The sequence below is a fragment of the Lathamus discolor genome, chromosome 7 (assembly GCF_037157495.1).
Source record: "Lathamus discolor isolate bLatDis1 chromosome 7, bLatDis1.hap1, whole genome shotgun sequence".
NCBI lineage: Eukaryota > Metazoa > Chordata > Aves > Psittaciformes > Psittacidae > Lathamus > Lathamus discolor.
Window position 1 is genome coordinate 17063579 of NC_088890.1, and position 24786 is coordinate 17088364.

Genomic DNA, 24786 nt, shown 5'->3' on the forward strand with positions numbered 1-24786 from the left:
GCAATGAGCAAAGTTGGAAAGCATGTGAGTGGTGATACCACAACTAGGGAGTGAAGCGAGGTGCCTGCATGTGAGGATCTGTCCACATCACTGCACCTCGGCTCACTCCTTTTCACTGACTGTTATCCAAGTTGTCACGGAGAAGGAGCTCAAGTGTGGTGGTGTTACTACTCAGTGTAAATCTGCTGTGGAGGCTCTGAAATTGGCAGAGAGAGAACTCTTGTTTTGAATAAAATAACTCAGCCGCAAAGTGGGCAAAGAGGAAAGTATCTGTGAGACGTGCAGGAGAAAGAGTCTCTTGTTTGTGATTCCCTGCTTGTGATTGTTGTGAAGTCAGTGAGAGGAGCTTTCAGTGGTCAGACCCCCTGACGTAGTATTTCTGTGTCCCAGCACAGGTTTCACACTGTAAATGAACAAAAAAGGGTGAAAGTACAAACCTTGAAACTTTCAGACAAAACTTTAAAAACAAAGTGCAAATTGCTCGGAGGGCAAAACCTGAAACCCCTTTGAATGTCACTTCTGTGCTTTCTTTTCCGTTGCTGAAAGCAGACTCTTGTTCTTGATGTGTTTGTAACCTCATCTTGCCAAAATACAAACACTTTGGGTTGTTTTTTTTTCACTACAGGTAATTTTTGTTGTTACGGTTATTGCTGGTTATTTCCACTTCTTTCAAACCATATATTTTATTTTAAGAGGCCTTCTTTGTGGATTTCCTGCTGACGGCCCACAGCACTACACTTCTCTTTCAAGATGCAAGAGGGAGTCAGTAACCTCATAGGAGAACACTCAGCTTAGCTGGCTGGAGCTAATAATGCGCTACTAATTTTCCTCTGCTCTGGGGCAGGAGGGGAATTACATTCTGCATAAAATTGCTACCTCAAGGCTCCAAGTGCTTTTAAAGGTCTTTCACTTGTGAGAATTTAATAGGACAGTTCTTAAAGTTGGTCTGTTCTTTAGAGTTAAGTGGGTTTTTTAAATTGATTTATTGAGGGACCCTCATTTTAATTCATTTTACATTTTGTACTTGATTCTCAAAGGATGGTTCTTGCACTATTGAAAGAAATACATCTGCCATATAAACATATGGTTTTAACAAACCGCTCTGGGTTTCAGCTTCACTTTTAGTTAATAAAAACCTGACATGTTGTATCCAGCCTTCCTGTACAACCCTGTGTGTGCTCTTTATTGACACAACCCTCAGTGCTTACATCCAGAGCGGACTTCCCAGCAGCTAACTGGATTTACTTGGGGTGCCTGAGTTGCTTGTGTTATCAGAGCCTTACGGAGAACAGCACTTGCCCTGTTGCAGTAACCAAGAGATTTATCCATGACCCGACCACCAACTTGTGCTGTTTTGTGATACAGTTTTACTAATACCTTAAAAATAATCCCAGTTTCTGTAGCTATTATTGCTCCCAATAAAACTGGCTGCTCTGATGTCTGCCAAATTATCGTAGAACTCATTTGTTGTTTGAGCACTTTGCTAACTGGTTCTTTGCTCCCAGGATAAACAACATCCAGAAGGTCTCTTGCTGGCCTGCTGAATTTTATGTGCCAAGCTGCCTTTTTTTTTTTTTTAACTGAAGTAACTATTTGAAAGGAAAATTACTTTGGTACATGTGAAATTGCCTGTTCAAATGCTCAATATTTGCTTTTGCTGAAGCTTTATTTCTAAGCTTGCAGTATTTTATATATGGTTTGTAAATTAGTCTGGGAGGGTGGTTCAAATGGATTGTGATGCCAAAGCCTCTGCTGTGATACGGTGCTTCAGCTTTGAGCACTCCCAACTCCAGGAAGATGTTGACACCTGAAGGGGCCAGACTGCAGCAGAAAATACTTCATTTTGCAGAGGGATAAGGAAAAACTGGGATTTTTTTTCTATGTAAAGGACAACTAGGGGTGGGGGTGGGGGGGTTGGGGGGAGAGGGGCAGGGAATATTAAAACAATCCAGGAGGAGGAATGATCCTATATTGATTAGGACAGGCCTGTTAATACAGCAATGAGCAACAGCAGGGAAGCCGTTAAGCATTAAAAAGAACTGTCTGGAAGGGAGAATAGTCTGCATGGGTGTGTGTGTGTGTGTGTGTGTGAAATCTTCCAGCACTACTATTATTTTTCATTTTACTTATTTCACAGTTGGAAATGAGCTCTGCTGAATGCTCACAGTATCTGTCTGGGGCAGGGGTAGCTCAGAGAACCTCTGGGGGCAGCTTTGCTGAGATCTGTTGCTGATTTTCTTAAGTGATAACTTTTTAAGGTCACTGAGGGCTTTAGCTGACACAAATACAGTCTCTAGGCTTTGTGCCACCATCAGCAGTCGGAAGATGAAAACAGATAGTGCCTGTAGTAGAGGGAGATGTCCCCTTTACAGTATGACATGCAGGTAGGTATCCTGGGACAGGGAAGGCCTGTGCGGCAGAGAGAAAACCCCAGATCCAAACAGAGAAAATGTCTTGAACTCTGAAGCTCTTCTGAGCAGCTTGATGGCAAAGGTGAATGGTATCAGTCACATCAGAGGGGTGTCAGGCTGCTGCTGTGTTACCCTGCTGGGGTCAGTATTCATTCCTGGATCAACATTTTTGTATGAGAAATAAGATTTTGTGATGTTCTTACCCTAAGGATAATGTTTCATCCTTGTGGCAGAGCAAAGATGCTTCTTCCTGCCATTTCTCTCCGAAGGATGTATTTCACCAATCCAGATCAGTGACAAGGTACTGAAGTTGTGTTATTTTATCTCAACTCGGTGGTTGACCAGTGAGGTTGCAAAGATGCTGCCAAGCTACTTCTATGCACATTTCAGATCTGTTTCAGTTGTGTGTACTGCAGACTGGAGGCTAAAAAAACCCAGTGCCGTCAGTGGTTGTTATGTGTTGCTCTGCCAGACAACACTGCCAGGAACTGTAGCAGGACCGACACAAGTTGTTTAAGGAGAAGTGATCGATGGAGCATCTCCGCGAGCCCCGCTCCAACAGCACGTTTACTTGTGGAGTGTCCAGTATTTGCCTTTCTGCAGCTAAAACACCGTCTGTTCCCACACCTTCCCAGGGATTCATTTCAGCCTCAGAGGCGGCTTGTTGCCTGCCTCCATCTGGGAGGCCGAGCTCGGGTTGGCCACACACCGCGCTTTGGGCTCTGCGCACGGGCCTTGCCTGGGCCCTTCCCCGCTGCCGCCCCGTGCCCACCGGGGCAGCATTCAGCGGCCGTTCTGCTCTCCGGTGCAACCGGGAACCGGCCGCTTCCTCCGTGGGGAGGCTCGGTGCTTTCAGTCCGGCGCTCTCGGCTAAGCCTTCCCCCGTCAGCCGCCGCTGTGTCCCGGAGATGGGACGCGGAGCACCGCCCGGCCCCTATGGCAACGCGAGGGCTGACCTCTCGGGGCCGCCGTACAAGGTTCGGTGAGGCGGACGCGCCGCCATTGGCTTGGGCGGGACCGGGCGGGGCGGGATGGCGCTGTCGGAGTCCGCGGCCGCCACGTTTGAGCGGAGAGTGCTGCGGAGCGCGGGGGAGCACCACTATCTGCGAGTGCGGCTGTGAGTGACACCCCCCCGCGCCGCGGGGCCCCCCGACCCCTGCCGCCCCTCCATCGCTCCCCTTTGTTCTGCTCTGCCGCCCGCAGGGAGCTGCCGGACGGCGGGGCCCGGCCGAACGTGGCGCAGTTCAAGCAGCTGGTGGTGTCGGCGCTGAGGGAGCTGCACGGGGAGGTGAGCCCGGGCCGAGCGGGGCGCCGCGCTCCTGCCGCCCGAGGGCGCCCGCCTGGCTGCGGAGCGGGGCTGAGGAGGCGGCGTAAGGGGCCTCGGTTTCCGCGGGTCACGTGTTACCGTGCCTTCAGACCGCGCCGTAACTTGCTGCGGGTGCTGCCGGGCTTGTGCGCGTTGGTTTGGTGTCGGTAGTGAAGCGGCTCCGGCATATCTGATTTTTAGACCTTGGGTTATCGATGCTTCTGCTGTAGTGAGGCTTTGAAAGGAAAGCTGAGGGAAGGTAATGGTTTCTTCGCTGTCTGCAGAGCTGTTCTTGCCCTGCGTATCGCTGGGCGACTTTAAATAAGTCCTGTCGTCTCTGGGTCCTTTGTTTTCCAGCTATAATTTGGAACTAAAAGTGGGTTTATGCGAAGTGCGTAGAGGGGAAGGCTGCTGCATAAAATCTGGTGGTGTCCTTGCTTAAACATTCATGCGAGATGTGAATGTAACTACAACTTCTGCCTTATGCGCTGGGAGTGAAATCATTTGCTTATAAACCACCGCTACAAGAGCATAGGATGGTATTTAAGGTTATATTTAATAACCTTTTTTTTCATAGGTTGGAGCAGCTTTACCTGTCGATGTCTTGACATATGAGGAAAAATCTTTGTCTGCCATACTAAGAGTTGTTAGCAGGTAAGGTGCAGTAGGCTCACACTTCAGATACTGCCATGAAAGTACTTTTCTTGGGAAAACTCTTTACTTAAGAATGGTCTGTGAAGAATTAAGCTTGACTTGCAAATGTCTGCATACAGCATGCAGAAAAGAAGTAAAAAATCACCAAGATTTGGTCACCTATATACATCAGTACATTGCTCCTGCTTTAAAACAGAATGGTCTTACAGGAACTAAGCACCAGTGAAACATGTGGCTTTAAATCTCTTACTATAGTAAAGATGAGAATGGTTACTGTATGTAAATAGTAAAGACAACTCTAAGTGATTTAGGGGAAGAAGGAGCTTAAACGCATAGCTAGAACAAGAACAGGAGCAGTAAAGTGACCTTGGGAAGATTACAGTAAGTATCACTATGTCAGAGACAAGAAGTTGTCACTGCACTGACCCTTCAGGGCATGCTGTTCCTGCTGGAACTGAGTGGTGAAATACCTGCTGTTACACTCTGTTAAAGGTCTTGTTGCTCTGTATGTAACATGTTTTTTATTTAAGATGTTTATGCCCCAGGAAAACTGATAAAACCAAATTTAATTAATATACTTTGTTTTCTGAGTGGCCTTGTCAAGCTGTGGAGTGCTCTAACGTTGCTGGGCTTCTACCAGAACAGGAGGTGTGCTTTTCGAGTGCTGCAGGTAAAGCCCTGTGGGTACTGGATGTCATTTAATCACAGACTGGTTTGTGTTAGAAGGGTCCTTAAAGCTTATCCAGCTCCAACCCTCTGCCATGGACAGGGACACCTTCCACTAGAGCAGGTTACTCCAAGCCCCATCCAACGTGGCCTTGTCTCCCTCAAATGTCAGTTCTTGCTCCAAGCCTGTCTGGGTGGCTGAGCCATAGCTGTGCCTGCTGCCTCATCATACAAAGATGCCCTGGATGCAAAAACATCTTGGTTTAGGATTGAAATGTGTTTCAGTGCAGGTGTGTAGGCCTGTGCTTGAGCAATTCTCATCATGAAGCTTGTAAAACGTGACTGTAATGGGTGTCTCATTACTTTATGGCTTCATTCCAGTGATGAGTCCTGATCTCATTAATACACCTGCAAGAAAAGAATTTCTGGAAAGATTTTATTCTTGGCCCACATCTTGGTGCAGTCTTTGATTTTCCCTACCCCATTTCTTCCCTTTTTAATAGTCACAGTCAACTGACCTTGTTTAAAAATGCAGGTGGAACATGCACTTCCAGAGCTTAGTTTTTCCAGAGGATGCTGCTTAATGAAGTGATTTCCAAGAATTCTTTGTCTCTGAAGCCATGGCTTTACAAAATGTGCTGGGCCATAGCTCTAAGCTGTCAATCTTTTATATAAAAGGGAAGTCTAAGTATTTTAAACTTTGAGTGATTTTTTTTCTTCAATGCTTTAAGTTTGTGTCTTGCTTTTTTGTTTGTTTTCTTTCTCCCAAACTAGACATCTCCATTTCTTCTTGCGTTAGCTGGCAACAGTAGAGAACTAGTCTTGGACTGAACACAGTTGCTGGTGTGGTTCTACGAAGCAGAAGCTGCTTGAGATGTTGCAACCCTTCAGGCGTGGAATTTTTGGAGGGGGTTTCCCACAAAAAGACTTGACAAAGCTCACGTTTATCAGCTCACTGCTTGGACATCCTGTACTTCAGAGTTTGCACATAAAAGTTGGAGACAAAGCTGAACTTACCAAAGCTTTTACCCAGGATGATGTTACTACATTTTCTCATTTAACAGGTGACACAAATCCCTTGCATTTAAATGAAGATTTTGCAAAGAAATCTAGGTTTGGGAGAATTGTTGTACATGGAATTTTGATCAATGGACTTATTTCTGCGGTTCTGGGTACTAAAATGCCGGGTCAAGGATGTATACTTCTTTCTCAGGCGATCCGATTTCCAGCTCCTTTGCATCTTGGTGAGGAGGTTGTAGCTGCAGCGGAAGTGCAACACCTGAAGGGTTCTATTGCTCAGGTTTCAGTGTCATGTAAAGTCAAAGACAGTGCAAAGACTGTTATGGAAGGGATGGTGAAAGTCATGGTGCCAGACCGTCAGAGCTGCTGATCCTGTGGTACTTTACTATAAAGGCCAGAAATGTACGCTTGATTTTGCGTCTGTCTTTTCATATGATATCACTTAATCTGGTAAATTTGCAACAAAACTCCTTCAGAGTGTTTCAAAGGCAGGGCCCAAACTGAATCTTCATAGAGATAGGTTAAGATCTTGCATTAAACCTAGAGCTTTTCATTTTCCCCTGACCACTGCCAAGATGAAACCACTGGAACTAGGCATGTGCTGTGACAGAAGTGGCATGTTTAGACAAGCTTTTGCTGCTGTGGAGAGTCTGGAGTGGCAGGGTACACGCTGAGGCTGTTGTTTTTTTGGTCCACACTAGATCAGTTAAAACTTGTTCCCTCTGTATGAAGTTGTGTTGCTAAGGAGCACTGGAGGGAGGGGATGGTGCTGTGGGTTTTACAAGCAGAACAGAAGAGGGGGTACTAACTGTATGAACATGTATTTCCCTTTGCCCACTTAAAGTACCTGGGTTGCTGGTAAAACAGGCTTTCAGTAAATTCATTTGTAAATGATCCAGGTTAAATTATCTTAGTACCAACATAAGATTATTGTACACTAAGAAACTTTTTTTAGGACCACCAGGAGTAAAAGTACAAGCTGTCTTCAATTGGTGGCTCATAATTTTCTGGCAAAACAGATGCTCCCCCCTATCTCTGCCAGCAAAATGCATTTGTAACTTTTGTTGACTGCAGATAACCTCAAAAGTTGGTTGCTATGGAAAAAGAGTTTGTCCTCAAACTGTGATGGAAGCTACTGGTCAAACAGTTACATAGCCTGGGTGCTGATGTCTTGTTTGTAAATGCAACTGCAGTGCAAGGATGAACCCCTGCTATTCAGTCACACTAATCAGAAGGAGGGGTCATAGAAACAGACTGGTTTGGGTTGAAGGTACCTTAAAGCTCATCCATTTCCAACCCCTGCCATAGGCAGGGACACATAACACTAGAGCAGGTTGCTCCAAGCCCCGTCCAACCTGGCCTTGAACACTGTCAGGGATGGGGCAGCCACAGCTTCATTGGACAGCGTGTGCCAGCGGCTCAGCACCTTCACAATCTGATCTTTGACTTCACTGTGCCCTTTGCTCTCAAAGCAACACAGAAATGGTGCTTGGTGAGGGCTTTCCTTGCCTCCTGTCGGAGCTGTTTCCGTTGCTGTTGCCTTCTGCTGTGAGTAGCTGCCTGATCACCACCTTTTGCAGTGGTTTTTAGCAGGTGTGCTTCTTTCCGTGTTCTCCAGGTGGTAAGCTGTCACATCAGTGCCTGTTAACAGAGCAAATCGAGTCAATATCTGACCTCCTACTTGCTGTACAAGGAGGGTGAGAGGACAAGAAACAGACAGCAGGTTCCCGTCTGCCAAGTAGTACTGAAATGGCAGTTTCTAACTGCTGTGATGGCAGTTAGGTTGTGAAACTCAATTTCACTCTCTTTGCAAGAAAAACCTCTCAAACCCTAAAATCTACATATTAAGTGGAAAATATTGGATATTATTTTTTAAGGTTTTAGCTACAAATGAGCCCTAAAAGGTACAAACCAGCTCTTTCCAGTTTGTCTTTGTGAGGACCAGCAGTGTCTTGGCGCTACCCCACCTCGGGCTGAAGCTGGTGCTGCACAGAGCTCCGCGTACGGGTGACTTGGGCATCACCGGGCAGTCACCTGCACTCCACCGGTGCCCCGGCTCCGTTCCTTGCTATCCACCCCGGGAATGCTCCGCTCCCCACTATCCACCCCGGAGTGCTCCGCTCCCCACTATCCACCTCAGGAGTGCTCTGTTCCCCACTATCCACCTCAGGAGTGCTCCGCTGCCCACTATCCACCTCAGGAGTGCTCTGTTCCCCACTATCCACCCCGGGAATGCTCCGCTCCCCACTATCCACCCCGGGAATGCTCCGCTCCCCACTATCCACCCCGGGAATGCTCCGCTCCCCACTATCCACCCCGGGAATGCTCCGCTCCCCACTATCCACCCCGGGAATGCTCCGTTCCCCACTATCCACCTCAGGAGTGCTCTGTTCCCCACTATCCACCTCAGGAGTGCTCCGTTCCCCACTATCCACCCTGGAATGCTCCGTTCCCCACTATCCACCTCAGGAGTGCTCTGTTCCCCACTATCCACCCCGGGAATGCTCCGCTCCCCACTATCCACCCCGGGAATGCTCCGTTCCCCACTATCCACCTCAGGAGTGCTCCGTTCCCCACTATCCACCCCGGAATGCTCCGCTCCCCACTATCCACCTCAGGAGTGCTCCGCTCCCCACTATCCACCTCAGGAGTGCTCCGTTCCCCACTATCCACCTCAGGAGTGCTCCGCTCCCCACTATCCACCTCAGGAGTGCTCCGTTCCCCACTACCCACCTCAGGAGTGCTCCGCTCCCCACTACCCACCTCAGGAGTGCTCCGTTCCCCACTACCCACCTCAGGAGTGCTCCGCTCCCCACTACCCACCTCAGGAGTGCTCCGTTCCCCACTACCCACCTCAGGAGTGCTCCGTTCCCCACTATCCACCCCGGAACGCCCCGCTCCCGTCCCGCCGCCGCCCGACCCGAGGGAGGGCGGGAGCGGCAGCGCACGGGGCTGGCGCGGCGCCCCCTGGCGGCCGCCGGTGGGGAGCCGGGCAGCCGGTCGGCGCCGAGGCCCGGCGGCGCTGTCGCGGCGCTGCCGTGTTGACAGCGGCGGCCGCGCCGGGAGCTGCCCCGGGAAGCAGGTTGGCGGCGCCGGGCTCCCGTTCCTCTCTCCGCGCTATGGCCTTCATGGAGAAGCCGCCGGCCGGTAAGGTGCTGCTGGACGACACGGTGCCACTGACAGCGCAGATCGAGGCGAGCCAGAGCTTGCACTCCCACACGGTGAGCGCGCAGGCCGGGCCGCAGGGCTCGGCGGGGGGGTGGCGGGAGCGGCCTGTACCGGGGTGGTGGGAGGGCGAGGTGAGGTAACGGGTACCGGGGGACGCGGGGAAGGGGGTGCCCGGGCGCCGGGGGATCGGGGCTGGGCGGGAGCCTGCGGCAGGAGCGAGGCCGAGGGGAGCAGGGCCTGGGGCAGCTGGTGGGGGGGGGGGTGGTGCGCTGGGGCCCGGGACAGCGGGTGTATGGCTAGGGGCGAGACCCGCGCTCTGGGGTCTCACCCCCGCAGAGCCCCGGCCTCGGACGTGGCGGTGCCGCCGTTGCCTGGTCCCCTGCCGCGAGCCGGGGCTTGTCGGGCTCCTCCTCTCCGTGAGGCGGCTCGTCCCTCCGCAGCCTGCCGCGGCTCTCGGTGCTGGTCCCGGCACGTCGGGGCGCAGGCAGTGGGCTCCGGGCTGTCCCGCTCCGAGGGAGGCCTTGTGCTTGCACGAATTGTAACCGCTGCTTTACCTCGGGGTCTGTTTGAGTGTCTGGAGCAGAAGTGCGCTCCGGTTGCTGGTTTCGGTAGCTGTGGTGAAGTTAGCTTTGAACGGGCTACGTTTGCCATCGAGTCGTGCTGTGTGACTGCGGTGGGGGCTGTAAAGCTGCAGAGACACAACACGGTACAGCCCCTCTGCCTTTGTTGTAGGGAGTGATGACATTCCACAGAACAAGCCCTGAGTGACTTTTATGTCAGAGATTAATCTTCTGGGATGTCTTGCACACACGCTGCCTACATAAGAGTCGGTCAGTATTCCAGCGTGCAGTAACAGTCCGAATTTCATCATCTTCTGTTTGCAGTTATCTTACTTTAAAAACTAGGTTTCCTTATGGCATGACCGAGCACTGCAGTGAATCAGAGAAAGAACTGGCTGTCACTTCTGATTCCTGCTTTAGCTGACAGCGGGGATGCTGGGCTAAAGCTGGCCAGAGGTACTTCAGCAGCAGGTACGAGAGCAGGAAGCATGTTTGAAATGGAGAGAGGTGTTCTGCCCCTCACACAGCTCCCATCCCTGTGTTATCTCTCTTCCCGGTTCCTTCCATCTGGTGAATACTCTTAACCTGAATGACAATAATTGCAGATTCACCACCGGATATACAGCTCATCTGTAAACTGTCTTATTAAATACTCTTCTTATAAGTAATCCGCACTTAAGAGGTGTTTTCTGTGTGAGGCACTCATGTTAACTAATGTTCCAGCCTTCCTCTGAACAGAAGTTATGTGTGAGAAATTGACTGGAGGATCTTGTGAATCAAGCAGGCTCTGGCTCTCCTTGCAGGTCCTCTAACACATGGAACTCATGAGGTTCATTTTCTGGCAAGCCTGGTACTTTTTGCCTGTTTCAGGAGCTGAGGGGTAGACGTGCCAAGCCCTGTGAGAAGCTGTGTAGCTTCAAACACTCCTCAGTTAGCTGTCCAGATCATAGTTTCATTGTTAACTTGTTTCCTTCATGCCTTATTACTTCGTTGGGTTTTTTTTTGCCAGTGCAAATGACAATAGCTTTTTGTGCTCTTTCCTTTGTTTTGCATGATTTTGGGTAAAAAAAAAAAAAAAAAAAAAAAAAAAGGCACAAAATTCTTTTAGAATGAGCACTTGGAAGTAGTTTTTCAGTCCAGACTGTGTGTGTGTTGCTTATCTGCGTGAGTGTGATAGCGAATGTTGCTTCCCCTCCCACCTTTCATCTCTGTATTCTCTTATTAACAGATGTTCAGGAAAGACTTTCTACTGATCTGTTCTGATCTTTTGTTAATAGCAGAATGCTGGAGCACTGCGCCTTTTGATTTCAAATCTGTCTCTGAGATACATCTATTAGTAATTGTTTGTTTTACTGCAGAAGCCCTGTTGATAGTTGAAAGACGGCTTGAAGTGTGTAGCACAGATGGTTTATATAGAGGCAGTGTGGGATAACAAAATACAGGAAGCCATTAACAGACTGAGATTCTTACTTGATGTAAGCCGACTATTTTGCTTTGGACACTTCATCTTATGTCCCTGGCATCTGAATAATTTCTTTATTGGTGGGTGATGCTGTCCCTTGTTTGAACTTTCCTGGTTTAAATAAGCCACACAAATATATCCTTGTGTTTGAAGAGGAGTGTAAATGAAGCCTCTCTAAGAAATAAGGGTCAAAGTGCTTTTGTAGGGCATTAAGGCTGTGTTTTACTTCATTATATATAGATGTAAGGAAGTATTTCATCATTAACTGAATGCTTTTTGGGTTTGCTCTGCATCCTGCCTCAAAGAGGTACCTTCAAAAGATACAGATCTGTACAATTCTTCATCCCAAACTAATGTTTGGAGAACTAGGTCTTCACATGCCAGACTTGTTCTAAAGCTGAAATTCAAAGGCTTCCATGAATAAATTATCTATTCTTTTGTCAGCAGTATGTATTAAGATTTTATAATGCTGCTTAGTGTGGCAAGAATTGCTTTTAAACTTGTAATTTTTTTTCCTGTAGAACATTGCTTATAAAAGCACTCATATAAAGATTATTTAGGCCAAGGTTAGGTGCAGGTTTAACATGGCAACTGAACTAGTAATAATGTAAACTTTCTGTGGGTGCTGGAAATAGCCAGTCTTCTGAATAACCAGCTGAGGAAAAGGTGAAGAATTTCAGGAAAAGCTCTGTAGACATGGTGGAATACCACACAAAAGACTAAAGCTTGTGTCAGATGAATAGTTTGCTTGTCTATTGTTCTAAGCAACTTCTGTTCATTTAAATTTAATACATCAGCCTGAGTAAGTGTAAACTTCATAGCATTGAGTCAAGGGCTGTACTTGGCAGAGGCTGAGTTTCTGTTTCCTGAGGGTGAAGGTACAGCTAAAAACCCAGAACTGAAACCAAAACCTAGATGCTCCTCTGTACTTACCTGAAATCTCCAGAAACCTAAGACAGGGCAAAGCTACTATTTACAGTGTACTTTGAGGACTTGCATTTTTAGCTTAGTAAGATCATGTCAACTCCCCAGTAAATGTAGGTTTTAGATTGTTGGGAATCAACTGCAGCATTTTCTGATAGCATTTTCACAAGCTCGTCATGTTTCTTTCAAGTCAAGGAGCTCAGAATTTCTTTCTTACACCTTGGATGGTGCATCATCTCCATGCTTTTGTGCTGCAACAAATTGTCGGCTTAAGTTTTTTTTGTATATGTATTTCCAGTGATAACTGAAGATGAAAATGGTGCCTTTTCTTTTTTACAGAGGTTGTTTCCCCAGTTAAGTGTGTTACTAGCAACCTGAGTTTTGTTGATATGTGCACTTACATGCAAATAATTCTATAGTGTGGTGTTTATGGAGTCCTTTTCATTCTGAAAGCCAAATAAATCTGTATTGCAGGCACATTCCAATGGTACCCCACTTAATAGATTTTAAATTACATGAGCAAACCCTGTCAGCTTTATTTTGTCTCCTGCTATATGCTTCAGTCACTAGCACTGCATGAGAAGAGAGAGTAAATATAACTTCCAGGAGTAACTGTAACTACAGAAGTGTGTTGGGCACCTTTCACAGGCACAGTTCAGTGCTCTTGGTAGGTGTGTTTACCAACCAAATGAAGTTGGTTTGTTGCCATTGCATTCCTTGAACTCAACAGGAGTGGAGTTACATCCAATATATTAAGCCATTTCCAGGTGTCTCATCTTAAGGCCAAATGTGTTCTGACAGCAGAGGCATTTTCAGCACTAAAGCTTTAATAAATTTTGGCTATTGAACTCGCCTCATGTTGCTATGTTTTGTGTTTGCTATTTTTAAGTGGCTTTCTTTCTGAGCCTTAAAATAGGATGCTATTTTCTATCCCAGTAATCTAGACACATTCTTTAATAAGAACTGCACATCTGTACATACAAGCTTTACAGCAGTTTAGAGCAGGAAAACCACTAGCAAGTTATAATATACTTCTGAGCATTCCTTAATTCTTAATTCCTTAATTCTTTCCTGAAGTGATTTTCCTTTTTCACTCATTTCATGTTGAGATTGAAGCAGTGAAACAGCCAATTTTGCTGCAGTACTTTGTTGTCTTAAAGGCATTTGGAAATGAACAGCTGAAATAAATCCCTCTCATAACGTACTTTCAGGGTTTTTCCTTTTCCAATGATGAATGTTGACACTCACAGCTTTTAGATTCGAAAAATGTCAAAAAAGCCTTTATATTTTTCCTCTACTGTTCTGTGATACAAAAACAGAGCCATGTGTTTCTAGAACTGGGGGGTTTATTTTAAAAGCTTGTAAAGGTCTTTGCACATCTGCTTCATAAGGAATTAAATCTCTGCAAAGTTGCCTTCCCTTTGCGGGGTGTGTGGAAATCCTAAAGTTACTTTTAGAGGTGGCTTTGAAACAGGAAACTATTTGAGTTTATTTGTTTGAGGTTTTGGAAATGCAGTCCTTCCACTGGACTTAGCAAGTTTGACCACCTCCCTCCGGCTTGAGCTCAAAAAATCTGTTTCATCACACCTAATTTTAGATAGCCTAATATTATGGCTTCCACTAGTGAGCTTTCTAAATTAATATTGCATCTCTAGCTCCCGCAAAGATTGCAAAGTATTAGTGTCATATCTTAGTAAGTCCATTGCAGTGCAATTAGAATGTTTTTGTTGGCTACTGAGTATTTCCTGAAGAATACTGAGTATTTTGCTCTCCTGGTGGAGCCCGTGGTGGTGCAGGCTACTGAGAAGCTGTGATTTCTGTTGTGTCTCTCCAGAGTTGTTCTCATTCAGTAAATTTCATTACATTCAAGTGTGTGTCCTATTTTCCTCTGCAGTTGTCCTATTTCATAACTTTTACTTACTGAATGGCTTACTCATTCCTACAGCGTGTGTGGAACCCTGTAATGTCCCCAGACAAACGTGTATTGTTTAAAACATAGGTAAACACTTCTGTGGCTGCTCATACCTCAGATGGGCTTAATGGCAGCCAGTAACTACTGTGCCCTGTAGCAAAGAGGTCCCTGGGACTGAGCAGCTTTCCTTATTTTGTTGCTACTTTTCACATGGTAGATTTTCTAAATAAACATTTAAAAGAGCTTCTTACTAGAAATGGTTCCAATCCGGCCTACTTAAGCAGGGATTGTATTCATGCTTAATTAGGCTTTCCTCTCTTTAAAGCTTATAAAATAAAGCCCTTTCAAACTTTTTGTTGATGTGACCTGAAGGTGACCTGGATCTTTTATAATAGTTGGCTTTTCAAGCCTGTTGGATTAAACAGATGTACAGCAGAAATCTGGGGAAAAACAGACTGACTATCCTGAGCCAGAAATTTAAAGATTATTTTCTAAGGAAAACAGAATGTATTACCCAATATTGGCAAGACTCTATGTTTTATTATATGAATCTCTAAATTCATCACTTGTTCTTTCCTATTTTACCACTGCAAAAGCCTTTCTTTCCCATTTGCTTTCTGTTTCAAAACTAGGAAAGATGATAAACAGCAATTGTTAAACATTTGGACATGCTTTGCTGGGTAACTTTCACCTAGGAATGTTAACAAAATTATCTGAGCAGCTCTGAGCTGCTGGTGCTGATATTTTCACAAGTGCTAGAATACCAGGGACTAATCTTGGGGGAAAATAAGCACCTAAATGTTGGCTCTGCATGAAAATGGGTAAATTCAGGATAACGTTAATCCCAGTCAGTGATTGTGAAACTCTTACTGACAAAGGGCTGGAAAATGCAGCGTGGCTGTTACTGACCCGTGGGGATATTTGGAAAATAGTTTTTCAGAGACTCTCTGCAGCCTCTGTAGTGGTAGGAAGAAGATTTTAGGAAATGACAGTGCAGCTTTCCCTACTCTGCTTTCCTGACTAATTGGAACAACAAGGAAATGCTCCCATAGGTAAAACTGCTTTGCTTAGCATCTTTAGAAATTAATATTGAACTGCTACTGGAATGTCAAGGTTGTGGCAGGATCTGGCTTGGCAGTATTGATAGGAAGAGCAGCGGATGTACAGACCTGACCTGTGTGGGAATCTAAACGGGTTTGTCTTGGGGATGCTTTTATGGCCTGTCTGGTTGGTGGTTCCTATGTAGCTGCTGCAAATGAGTTTGCTGCCTGTGGACTAAATCAGTAGCAGGAGGCTGTCTTTCTCCTGCAACCTTTCTTTACCAACTAGCAGCTGTTGGGGCTCCTTTAAAGTTGTTTGGTAAACTGAGCATAGGAAAGATTTTGAGCCATTCATGTAGGAGTGAAAGATGCCATGAGAATTTCTGCATTAGTGTAGCTAACCTAGACCTCACTGAGCCAGGCTGTTGATCTCTAAAGTTGTCAGCAGGAATGAACTCTGGTAGCCGCTTCTGAAGCCTTTTCCATTATGTTATATATTTACATTGCAAATAAAAGACAGATTAGGGACAATGTGGGCCCTCTCCGGAAGCTAGCAGGAGAACTGGCTACCCTGGATTTGGAGAAGGCTGAGGTTCTTAATGATTTCTTTGCCTCAGTCTTCACTGGCAAATGCTCTGACCACACCACCCATGTCTTGGAAGGCAGATGCAGGGGCTGTGTGAATGAAGACCCTACGCTCACTGTAGGAGAGGATCTGGTTCGAGACCATCTTAAGAGCCTGAACGTGCACAAGTCCATGGGACCCAATGAAATCCATCTGCGGATCCTGAAGGAGCTGGCAAATGAAGTTGCTAAGCCAGTATCCATCATATTTGAAAGATCATGGCAGTCAGGTGAAGTTCCTGATGACTGGAAAAAGGGAAATATAACCCCCATTTTCAAGAAGGGGAAAATGCATGACCCAGGGAGTTACAGACCAGTCAGTCTCACCTCTGTGCCTGGCAAAATCTTGGAGCACGTTCTCCTGGAAGGCATGCTAAGGCACATGAAAAACAACAAGGTGTTTGGTGACAGCCAGCATGTCTTCACTAGTGGGAAATCCTGCCTGACCAATTTGGTGGCCTTCTATGATGGTGGTACAGAACTGATGGACAGGGGCAGAGCGATTGACATCATCTACCTGGACTTGTGCAAAGCATTCGACACTGTCCCACATGACATCCTTGTATCTAAATTGGAGAGACATCAATTTGATGGATGGACCACTCGGTGGATAAAGAACTGGCTGGATGGCTGCATGCAAAGAGTTGTGGTCAATGGACAGTGTCTGCCTGGAGACCAGTAACGAGTGGTGTACCCCAGGGCTGATGCCAGCCTTATGAAGTTTAATCATGACAAGTGCAAGGTCCTACACCTGGGTCGGAGCAATCCCAGGCACAGCTACAGACTAGGCAAAGAAGAGATTCAGAGCAGCCCTGCGGAGAAGGACTTGGGGGTGTTGGTCCTTGAGAAAATGAACATGAGCCAGCAGCGTGTGCTCGCAGCAGGGCTGCATCAAAAGGAGCGTGACCAGCAGGTCGAAGGAGGTGATCCTGCCCCTCTACTCTGCTCTTGTGAGACCTCACCTGGAGCATTGTGTGCAGTTCTGGTGTCCTCAACATAAAAAGGACATGGAACTGTTGGAGCAAGTCCAGAGGAGGGCCACGAGGGTGATCAGGGGACTGGAGCACCTCCCGTATGAATACAGGCTGAGAAAGTTGGGGCTGTTCAGCCTGGAGAAGAGAAGGCTGCGTGGGGACCTCATAGCAGCCTTCCAGTATATGAAGGGGCCCTATAAGGATGCTGGGGAAGGACTCTTCATTAGGTACTATAGTGATAGGACAAGGGGTAACGGGTTAAAACTTAAACGGGGGAACTTTAGATTGGATATAAGGAAGAAATTCTTTACTGTGAGGGTGGTGGGGCACTGGAATGGGTTGCTCGGGGAAGCTGTGAATGCTCCATCCCTGGCAGTATTCAAGGCCAGGTTGGACAGAGCCTTGGGTGAGATGGTTTAGTGTGAGGTGTCCCTGCCCATGGCAGGGGGGTTGGAATTACATGATCTTAAGGTCCTTTCCAACCCTAACCATTCTGTGATTCTATATTTTCCTGAGTTACATTATGCAGCTAATCAGAACTGATTCTGAGTGTGCCTATCAGTTTTCCTTGTACTGGCATTTATTTCCTACAGGCACAGGCTCAGTACCACTATCAAATCAGGCTGCCTCTGAAGAAAATCATTATAATTCAGATATTTTTTTCCCCTAAGCAAAACAGAATTTGGCAGAGTAATAAAAGCTTTTGTGCATTTAGGCTTTTTCCTTGAGGAGTTTATAGCTCTTCTTTGGTCCTATGGGAAGCATATATCAGCAGTGCTAATTATAATCACAAGACAAGCTGGTTGCTGTGTGGAGGCAATAGGAAGTATCAACTTCTCACTAAAACTGAGCACATTGTGGTCTGCTGATTATGTGCAGCTATGGCAGATACTGGCAGTGGGGTTGTATTTCTTATTATGGCTTTTCTGCTATAGCTATTCTTTGCCTTTCAATCTCATTATCAATTTCGGGGAGGAAAAAAACCTCAGAAAACCAATACAACAGAAGTTCTGTTGACAGGGTAGTGCCGAGGTGGCTAATTCTTTGTTATAGTCAGTGCAGATGGAGAAAGTGCTGGGGGCAAAGTGTTGGTGCCAAAGCAGAACTGGATGAGCAAATGCTTGAGTATGCGTGGAAAACAAGTTGTGGACCAAATCTGTGGGGTATTTTTACTGTGAGAATGAGCTCTGAGCCGCAAGTTGGTTATCACGAGGCTCTCCAGAAGAGACAACTGTCATTATCAATCAGAGTGATTGTATGCAATAAGATGCTTTGATTGTTGTCTAATGAATTTGTGCGTTCTGCCTGCCCAAAAGCATTCTCTTGGGGTGCAATAGAAAAGGTTATTCGCTGTATAAAGAACAAATGCTACCAGGGATCGAGCAATAATCTACTTCTTAGAAAAGCGTGGAAAAGATGAATGACTGAACATGGTGAATCATCACTGACGTGGTTTTTCAGAGAAACAGCCAATGTTCCTTTGAGACTTGCTGTATAAGCAGTTGCTGCAATTTTTTGGCTGTGTGTGGAGTAGCCTCTTCCTACTTCCCAAAATGTAGCAGCAATTGAAAAACAGGAAAAGCCACATTAGTGGTGAATCTGGGTTTCCAGGTGCCCCTTTAATTGGTTTCTGTCACTCAGTTTTTCCACTGGTTGCATTTGCAATCAGCTCTGTGGATTTTTGTTACTATTTATGAGGATTTGGGCTTCTTGTTTTGCAGGAAAAGACCTTAATTATAATTTCTAATGGGGAAGAGAAAGGAATATGGAGGGTGCTGCGAGGCTGACTTTCTGCAAACAGACGCTGTAATTCCAGTGTAATAGATACGTATTTTGGTTTGTGATCTCTTGGATTTCCATCATTTCCACCTAAGCTGCTAGGATCTTTGGGGGTCCCTTCCAACCCAAACTGTTCTATGATTCTGTGATATAAAGAGTTTAAAATCACTTTTGGTTTCATGCTTGTGAGTCTTGAATTTGCTCTAGGTGGTTCAAAATTGTTACAGGCATTTGACATCTGTTGATAATAAAGGATATTTGAAATGAATTTTAGAAACTGGAATAGGTTTTTGCCTGAGCAGCTTTGTGCGTTGGAAGGAAACTCCAGTGAATAAATTCTGGATTAGTTAAGGTTGAACACACAAGGTAATGCCGTCTGGTAAGTGTTGCCTTTGCCTCTTGTCTGGAATAGTTTTAATTCTTGATTTACACTACTTGCTTTTCATGGTGGTAAATATTAAATGGGAATTCAATTCTATGGAGGGATTTTGTGGTGTGCCCCACTTTCTTTGCATCCAGGGGTATTTTTATGTTTTTCAGTGTACAAGCTTTTAATTTCAGTTGATTTGAAAGAGAAGAATTGGTTCTGTGTGGTTCCGAAGGGCAACTTCCAAAATCAGAAGATGCTTCACAGTACCTGAAAGAAGTTATTAATTAATACCTGTAGTGGATTTTTAACTGTGAAGTTGAATTTGTAATTCCTCATGGATCAAATAGTTGATTGAACTATCTAACTGGTATGCAAGTACATGCCAGATAGAGTTATTGTTACAGAATGGACAAATTTGATACATACATGGACTCCAGGCTTTCAGCAGCCTGGTGTAGTGGAACCTGCCCATGGCAGGGGGGTTGGAACTAGATGATCTTTAAAGTCTTTTCCAACCCAAACCACTCTGATTCTACAACTCTAAGGTGCTGGAAATGCCTTTGTATATTTGTTATGTCGTTATTGGCTGTTCATAATAATTTGGAATGAAGCATTAATTTTAATGTCTAAAAAAATGTATATAAATCTCTGATCTGTCCTTTTTGTGCAAGACTCCTGTTGATAGAAGTTCAACAAGATGAGGTGGCATTTGACATTGAAAAATCATTCAGCCCTTCACATAAAATACAATAGAAAGTTTGTGCCAGGGTGGGTGAAGTCAACTGGGCTGAATAACAAATGATTTATCATGTGATGCTTGCTGCACTGCAGGCAATAGCTGAGTGGGTACTCAACGTGTTGCCTGGCACAAGTGCAGAGAGCTTTTCACATGTACCATGTGAACTGTAGCTTGAATTGGTGTTTGGTTTAGAGTTTCCAGTCTTCACTGCGGATCTTGTAGCTGCAGGTGTGCAGTGCCACTGAGCGTGTTCAGGGAAGAACCTGGGAAGATTTAGTGATACTTTGAGCACTGGTGGTGGGTCCCATCCCTGCACTCAAGAATAGCAAAGAATATGAATATGCTTAAAAATCATGGGGATATGAGCCTCTTCTGCAACATCAGACTGCTACTAAAAGCACAGGTTCTTCCATGCCTTCTTCCCCTCTTCTCACTCTGGGCACTCTCCAGCTCGCTTCAATGTTGGGAGTTGCATTTTCTAGGCACATTACCTTTTAGCTCTCCATTTTCATGTTTTCCAATGTAAATGATGTGGCCATGGGATTATCTGTGTAATGAGACTTTAAAAAGAGCTGCATTTATAGAGCCTTGTGTGTGCAAATGGTAAAGGAAGTATCTGTTACTACATTTAGCCCAGATTAGTTTTATTCCCTTGCTAATTAAGCTATATCTAACATGGACATTGTAGGCTTTCTGAGAAAAGGACTTGCTTGTTTGTGACCTTTGAAATGTCAAAAGTGTTTTTAGAGCTGTTTTCAAATTTAAACAGAGCAAGTCTAAACAGAATCGCAGCTTCCTTGAAGTCTGTCTGAGAGCTGTACAAAATACTTGACATCTATTCTTGAGATAATTAGATAAATCTCAAATAGTGATGTTGCTGTATTGACCAGGTATTAGTCTATGAAAGGTACAGTGGAGATTGAAATGAAGAGACTGAAAAGAATTGTGCTTTATGAATGTAATTGTGGCAGGAGAATTATTAATTCAAAATCAAATGTAAAAGTGGTTCACTGAGATTTAAATATATCTGCATAGTTAATGTATAAATAATTAACATTAAGCATGCACTATAAATGAAGAATTGTTGTAACAGAAACTGATATATTCTAGTAAGTTAGGCATACTCCAAAGCTTTCGTGGTAACCTTTCTTGTACAAAAACAATCAGAGGTTGAGCAGTTGTGGGCATTTACTGGCATTTATTCTGTTATGATGGTGGCAGTAATTCCTGAGGGGTACTTGTTAGATGTTGAAGGTGAGGAGAGTTCTTCACCTGAAGGTGGAGTAAGTACTTCAGCTGTTGTTGGTAGAGATGTATGGTATGTTCTATATATCTCTTTGCTTAACTAAATTAAACTGTTTAGATGCTTCATAGATCTACAGGCTCTTGGACCTCTCTTTGTCTTCTACTCTGGAGGGCAGAGGGAGACAACTACTGGTGATGGATCTGAGCAAACACAGCTTAAAACCTCTATCTGAATGTTCTGTTTCTGAATGTTTCCTAGTTGGATAGTGCTCATATTTGGAGAAGTACCTAAGAGCTTTCTTAAGCTTTTTAGTTCTCATTTCTAATAACTTTTTCTTGTATTAGGAATACATCATCCGTGTTCAGAGAGGAATTTCAGCAGAAAACAGCTGGCAGGTAATTTCCTAAACTGTGCTTCATGGAACCAGGATGCCTTTTTAGGAAGAGTTTGAAAACTGTCTTTCTTGCTTTTTAAGTTTGAGCTGGAGAGGGAATTGTTGGTTTGGAATTGAGAATATGAAGTGCTTAAATACTTTTGGTCAAAAACTAAAAGAAAACCAGTACTGCTGCGAGCTACAGAAGGCTGTTTTTGATGCTGTTGTGAATATTCCAGGAAAAATGTTTGTGGATTACTACTGTGTGTTACAACCATCACTTTTAAATCTCAAATGCCAGTTTGCCTTTCTTAGTGCTAAAATCACAGACCTTGTTGATATGTGACCAACTAATGAAGATGACAGTGAAAAGTTCTTGCAACTCATATGGCGAAAGTGCTTTGTTTGCAGAAAACTTGGCTCACAAATATTTTCTTTAATCTGTTTTAAGATAATGTTTAAAAATGCATTTTCATTCTGGTCAAGATGTGATTAAACCTCTTCTTTGTTCTCTGGCAACATGACATTAATCCAGCAGTTATGAATTTGTACAAAAATGATTTAAAGAAGATGAGTATAAATAGGGATTACTTTTCTGTAATGGGATTTTTGAAGCGTAAAATGCTAATGGCAGAAATAATGTTTCCTGAACTTTTGTCTTTCTGTCTTACAGATCGTGAGGCGATACAGTGACTTTGACTTGCTTAATAATAGCTTGCAGGTAACTTTCATCCTTGATATATAAATATAAAATGTCATTAAAAGGATAGCTTTAAAATGGCTTGTGATAGTTTTCTATAGTACAGTGAAGAAAAAATAAAAATTCACAGAGCTGTAAAGAGAAACTGTGGTTTCAAATGCAACTTGAATGTATACTTTTTTCACTCATGTTTTCTCTTGTGAGATTTAAGTTTTAGCATCAGCAGGACCAGTTTATATAGAAGTGGAGGAAATTGCCAGCTACTGAAACTTTCCCTTCAATACTGTGACTTGTTCTAGTTTTATGTGTTGTCATTTGTTCCTCCTTTGAGTTGAAGAAAGCCAAGGCATATCCCAGCCTTCAAATTCAGCATTGAAGTGCTATGTATCTCATTATTTATATCTGTCTAAAAGCACTACCAGACGCTGCTTATCATGTGATGGTTCTCTGTATCACTGGAAAGTGTTCCTTAGTTAAACACTGGACTTACTGTGTGTGTTTCTTTTGCTTTTTAAGACAATTCTTTCTTTTTAGTTTGTGTGGGAAAAACTAGGGTATATGCGTGTGTTTGGGAAAAGGGAGAAGCAGCAGGGACTAGCATCTACAGGAGTGAAACTTGTGCCATAGTATGAGTCAAACAAGATAAAAAGTGAATGCTGCTGTGATTTGAGGATGGATTTTTGTGACTTTGATTTTTTTCCCTCTGTGAAATGTTATGTGAATTCAAAGAGCTTAATACTGCTTCCACTTCCTCTCCCTTCCCACTAATCAAATCAGCTATCTACTTGATGAACTTCAGTGATCAAAACCATGTGAGGATGTTGAATTATGTGCTCTGATAGTCTGCTATAACTGATTCCAATGCTAGAAGGTGGATGGGGGGTGGGGGCAAATTAGTCATCATTAAAAAAATGCAACATGGTCGCTGTATGGAATTATGCAGTAGGAATGGAGTAGTGCAGTAACTCATAGGAACTTTTATCATGACCTAGAAACCTCTTGTGTGATGTGCTGAATAAATGCAATACAAAAAAGTCTCCTGCTCCAGAGAAATCCAGGATTTAAGATTAGATAAGCACCCTTGGGAACACAAGGATATGAGATTATACTAGTTGGTGCAGTACATAGTAGTCATTGTTGTCTTAACCATAGTCAAGTTTTGATAGAGATCTCACAGCAATCATTTTGAGAAAGTTTTAAAAAGAAGAAAGAGTTCATTTTTGCAGCCAGCTATAACAAGCTCCTCTTACCCATGGGGAATAGAATATGTTAAGGCATGGAAATGCTTTGTTGCCTTCTCGTTTAACTTCCAAATGAGGCAGCTTTAGTAGAAAAGGCAGTGAAGCTTTAAGACTTAAAATTCAGAATTGACAGGTACTGAAAGGTTAGGCCTAGGTGGAAGGTCTGGAAAGTGAAGGTAAATAGGTTATGTGTGATGTAGTACAGAAAGAAAAGGCCTTTGTATCTGAGACAAAGGTGAATGATAAAGTGGAGGGTTCAGGAAGTTATTTGACAGCTGCTTGCAGAGTAGGACAAGGAGGAATTTGAAACAAGAGACAGAATTTGCAGATACAAGGTACCAAGATCTGGGACAAAAACTTGCACTGCTTGGATGGCTAGAAAAGATCAAACAGAATCATCAAGGCATATGTGTAACTTGGATAGGAGGATATGCAGAGGGCACCTAAAGGTGCTTGGTCTCCTTCAATGCAGACTGCTGCTCAGACATTGATGTTCATACTCCTGTTTCTGCTTTCCACGGTTGGGAAAGGCAAAGATATATCTCTGGTTGGAGATAACCTTTTCTGGCTAGTACAAAGAGCTGCCCTAAGAGGTGTAATTCTTCATTATGTGCGCAGTGGAAGGGCAGGAAGAGAGTTTTAAGCCTTTATCGAAGATGCACAACTCTGCTATTGGCAAACACCACTGTTCCTCCAGCCTAGTTCCATATGCCAGGATCAAGAGATAGCAGACGGTAGCTGGCAAGAAGCATGTTTAAATTGCTCTTTTATCCCACTATTTTGAAATTTTTAATAAATTGCTTTTCATGATGCTGGAGCTGAGGTTTTCTGATCCATTAAGATAGTGCTACACTCCTCAGTTCTTTCCATCCAGAACTCGAAGCAACAGTATTTCATCACAGTTTCCAGGTCCCATGACTTGTTTTTAAACTCCAGGCTCTCATCTTGTGTATATTGAAATTAAACATAAAGCCTTAAAACAGAATACCTCCCCCCGGTCTGTCGTGTCCCCCCCCCCCCCGTATAAACCAATGAACAGTGCAAAAATACCAGACCCCAGTCTCCTTCCTGCAGAACTAAAATGTTGCTGGAAAAACTGCTGGAGCTTCTTTTGGGTGTAAAGCTCCAAGTTCTTCCAGTTCTTGTGGCATACTTCATCTCTCCATAGGTCTGGGTGGTTGTGGTTGAACACAGATGCAGTTGAGTTGGAATGTGACTTTTCTGCTTTTAATCTGGGGCTGCCTGTAGAATAATAGTAAGGACTGGGGATTAGAAAATTGTCTAGTATAGGGGATGCAGTCCTACCAAATACCTTGAAGAACAATGAAAGGTATGTACCTGTGACCCTGATGTGCAGCAAAAAGTTTCAAGCCAGATTCTCTGAAATCTCAGCTGTGAACAGGATTGAAAAGATCCTTCCAAACCATCCTGCATTTCTTCCTCTTCACTGCACTTCACAAGATCATTGGCTGCTCTTCTGTTTTATCAAATGAACTGCTGGTACAGTATTCACAGCAAGATATGTGGCTTTTGTGAAGCATTTTATTGCAGCTTTTGAGCAGACATTCCTGAGCAGACATTAATTCCTAGGTTCTTCTGTGGTGAAGCCCATCCTGG

The 24786-nt window shown here is 44.4% G+C and overlaps 3 protein-coding genes across 9 annotated transcripts in view; all 3 read left to right on the forward strand.

The window, feature by feature from the left end:
• The first annotated feature begins 3442 nt into the window (after positions 1-3442).
• On the forward strand, positions 3443-6049 carry RPP14 (ribonuclease P/MRP subunit p14). The gene is made up of 5 exons (XM_065687001.1): positions 3443-3528; positions 3615-3699; positions 4295-4371; positions 4963-5041; positions 5812-6049. Exons 1-5 carry the CDS (start codon positions 3443-3445, stop codon positions 5866-5868), a joined length of 384 nt encoding a protein of 127 aa, XP_065543073.1. The 3' UTR covers positions 5869-6049.
• HTD2 (hydroxyacyl-thioester dehydratase type 2) lies at positions 5912-6469 on the forward strand. The gene has a single exon (XM_065687000.1). It carries the CDS (start codon positions 5912-5914, stop codon positions 6425-6427), a length of 516 nt encoding a protein of 171 aa, XP_065543072.1. The 3' UTR covers positions 6428-6469.
• A 2558-nt stretch (positions 6470-9027) lies between these two features.
• PXK (PX domain containing serine/threonine kinase like) overlaps positions 9028-24786 on the forward strand; it is a 37642-nt gene continuing 21883 nt past the window's right edge. For 5 of the 7 annotated variants that reach the window (XM_065686991.1, XM_065686992.1, XM_065686994.1 and 2 more), the window contains exons 1-3: positions 9028-9278; positions 21200-21250; positions 21902-21949. In XM_065686991.1, the coding sequence (XP_065543063.1) occupies positions 9177-9278; positions 21200-21250; positions 21902-21949 (201 nt within the window). In that variant the 5' untranslated portion in view covers positions 9028-9176. The remainder of the gene's footprint in view (positions 9279-21199; positions 21251-21901; positions 21950-24786) is intronic. The other 2 variants (XM_065686988.1, XM_065686990.1) reach the window with 1 other exon arrangement.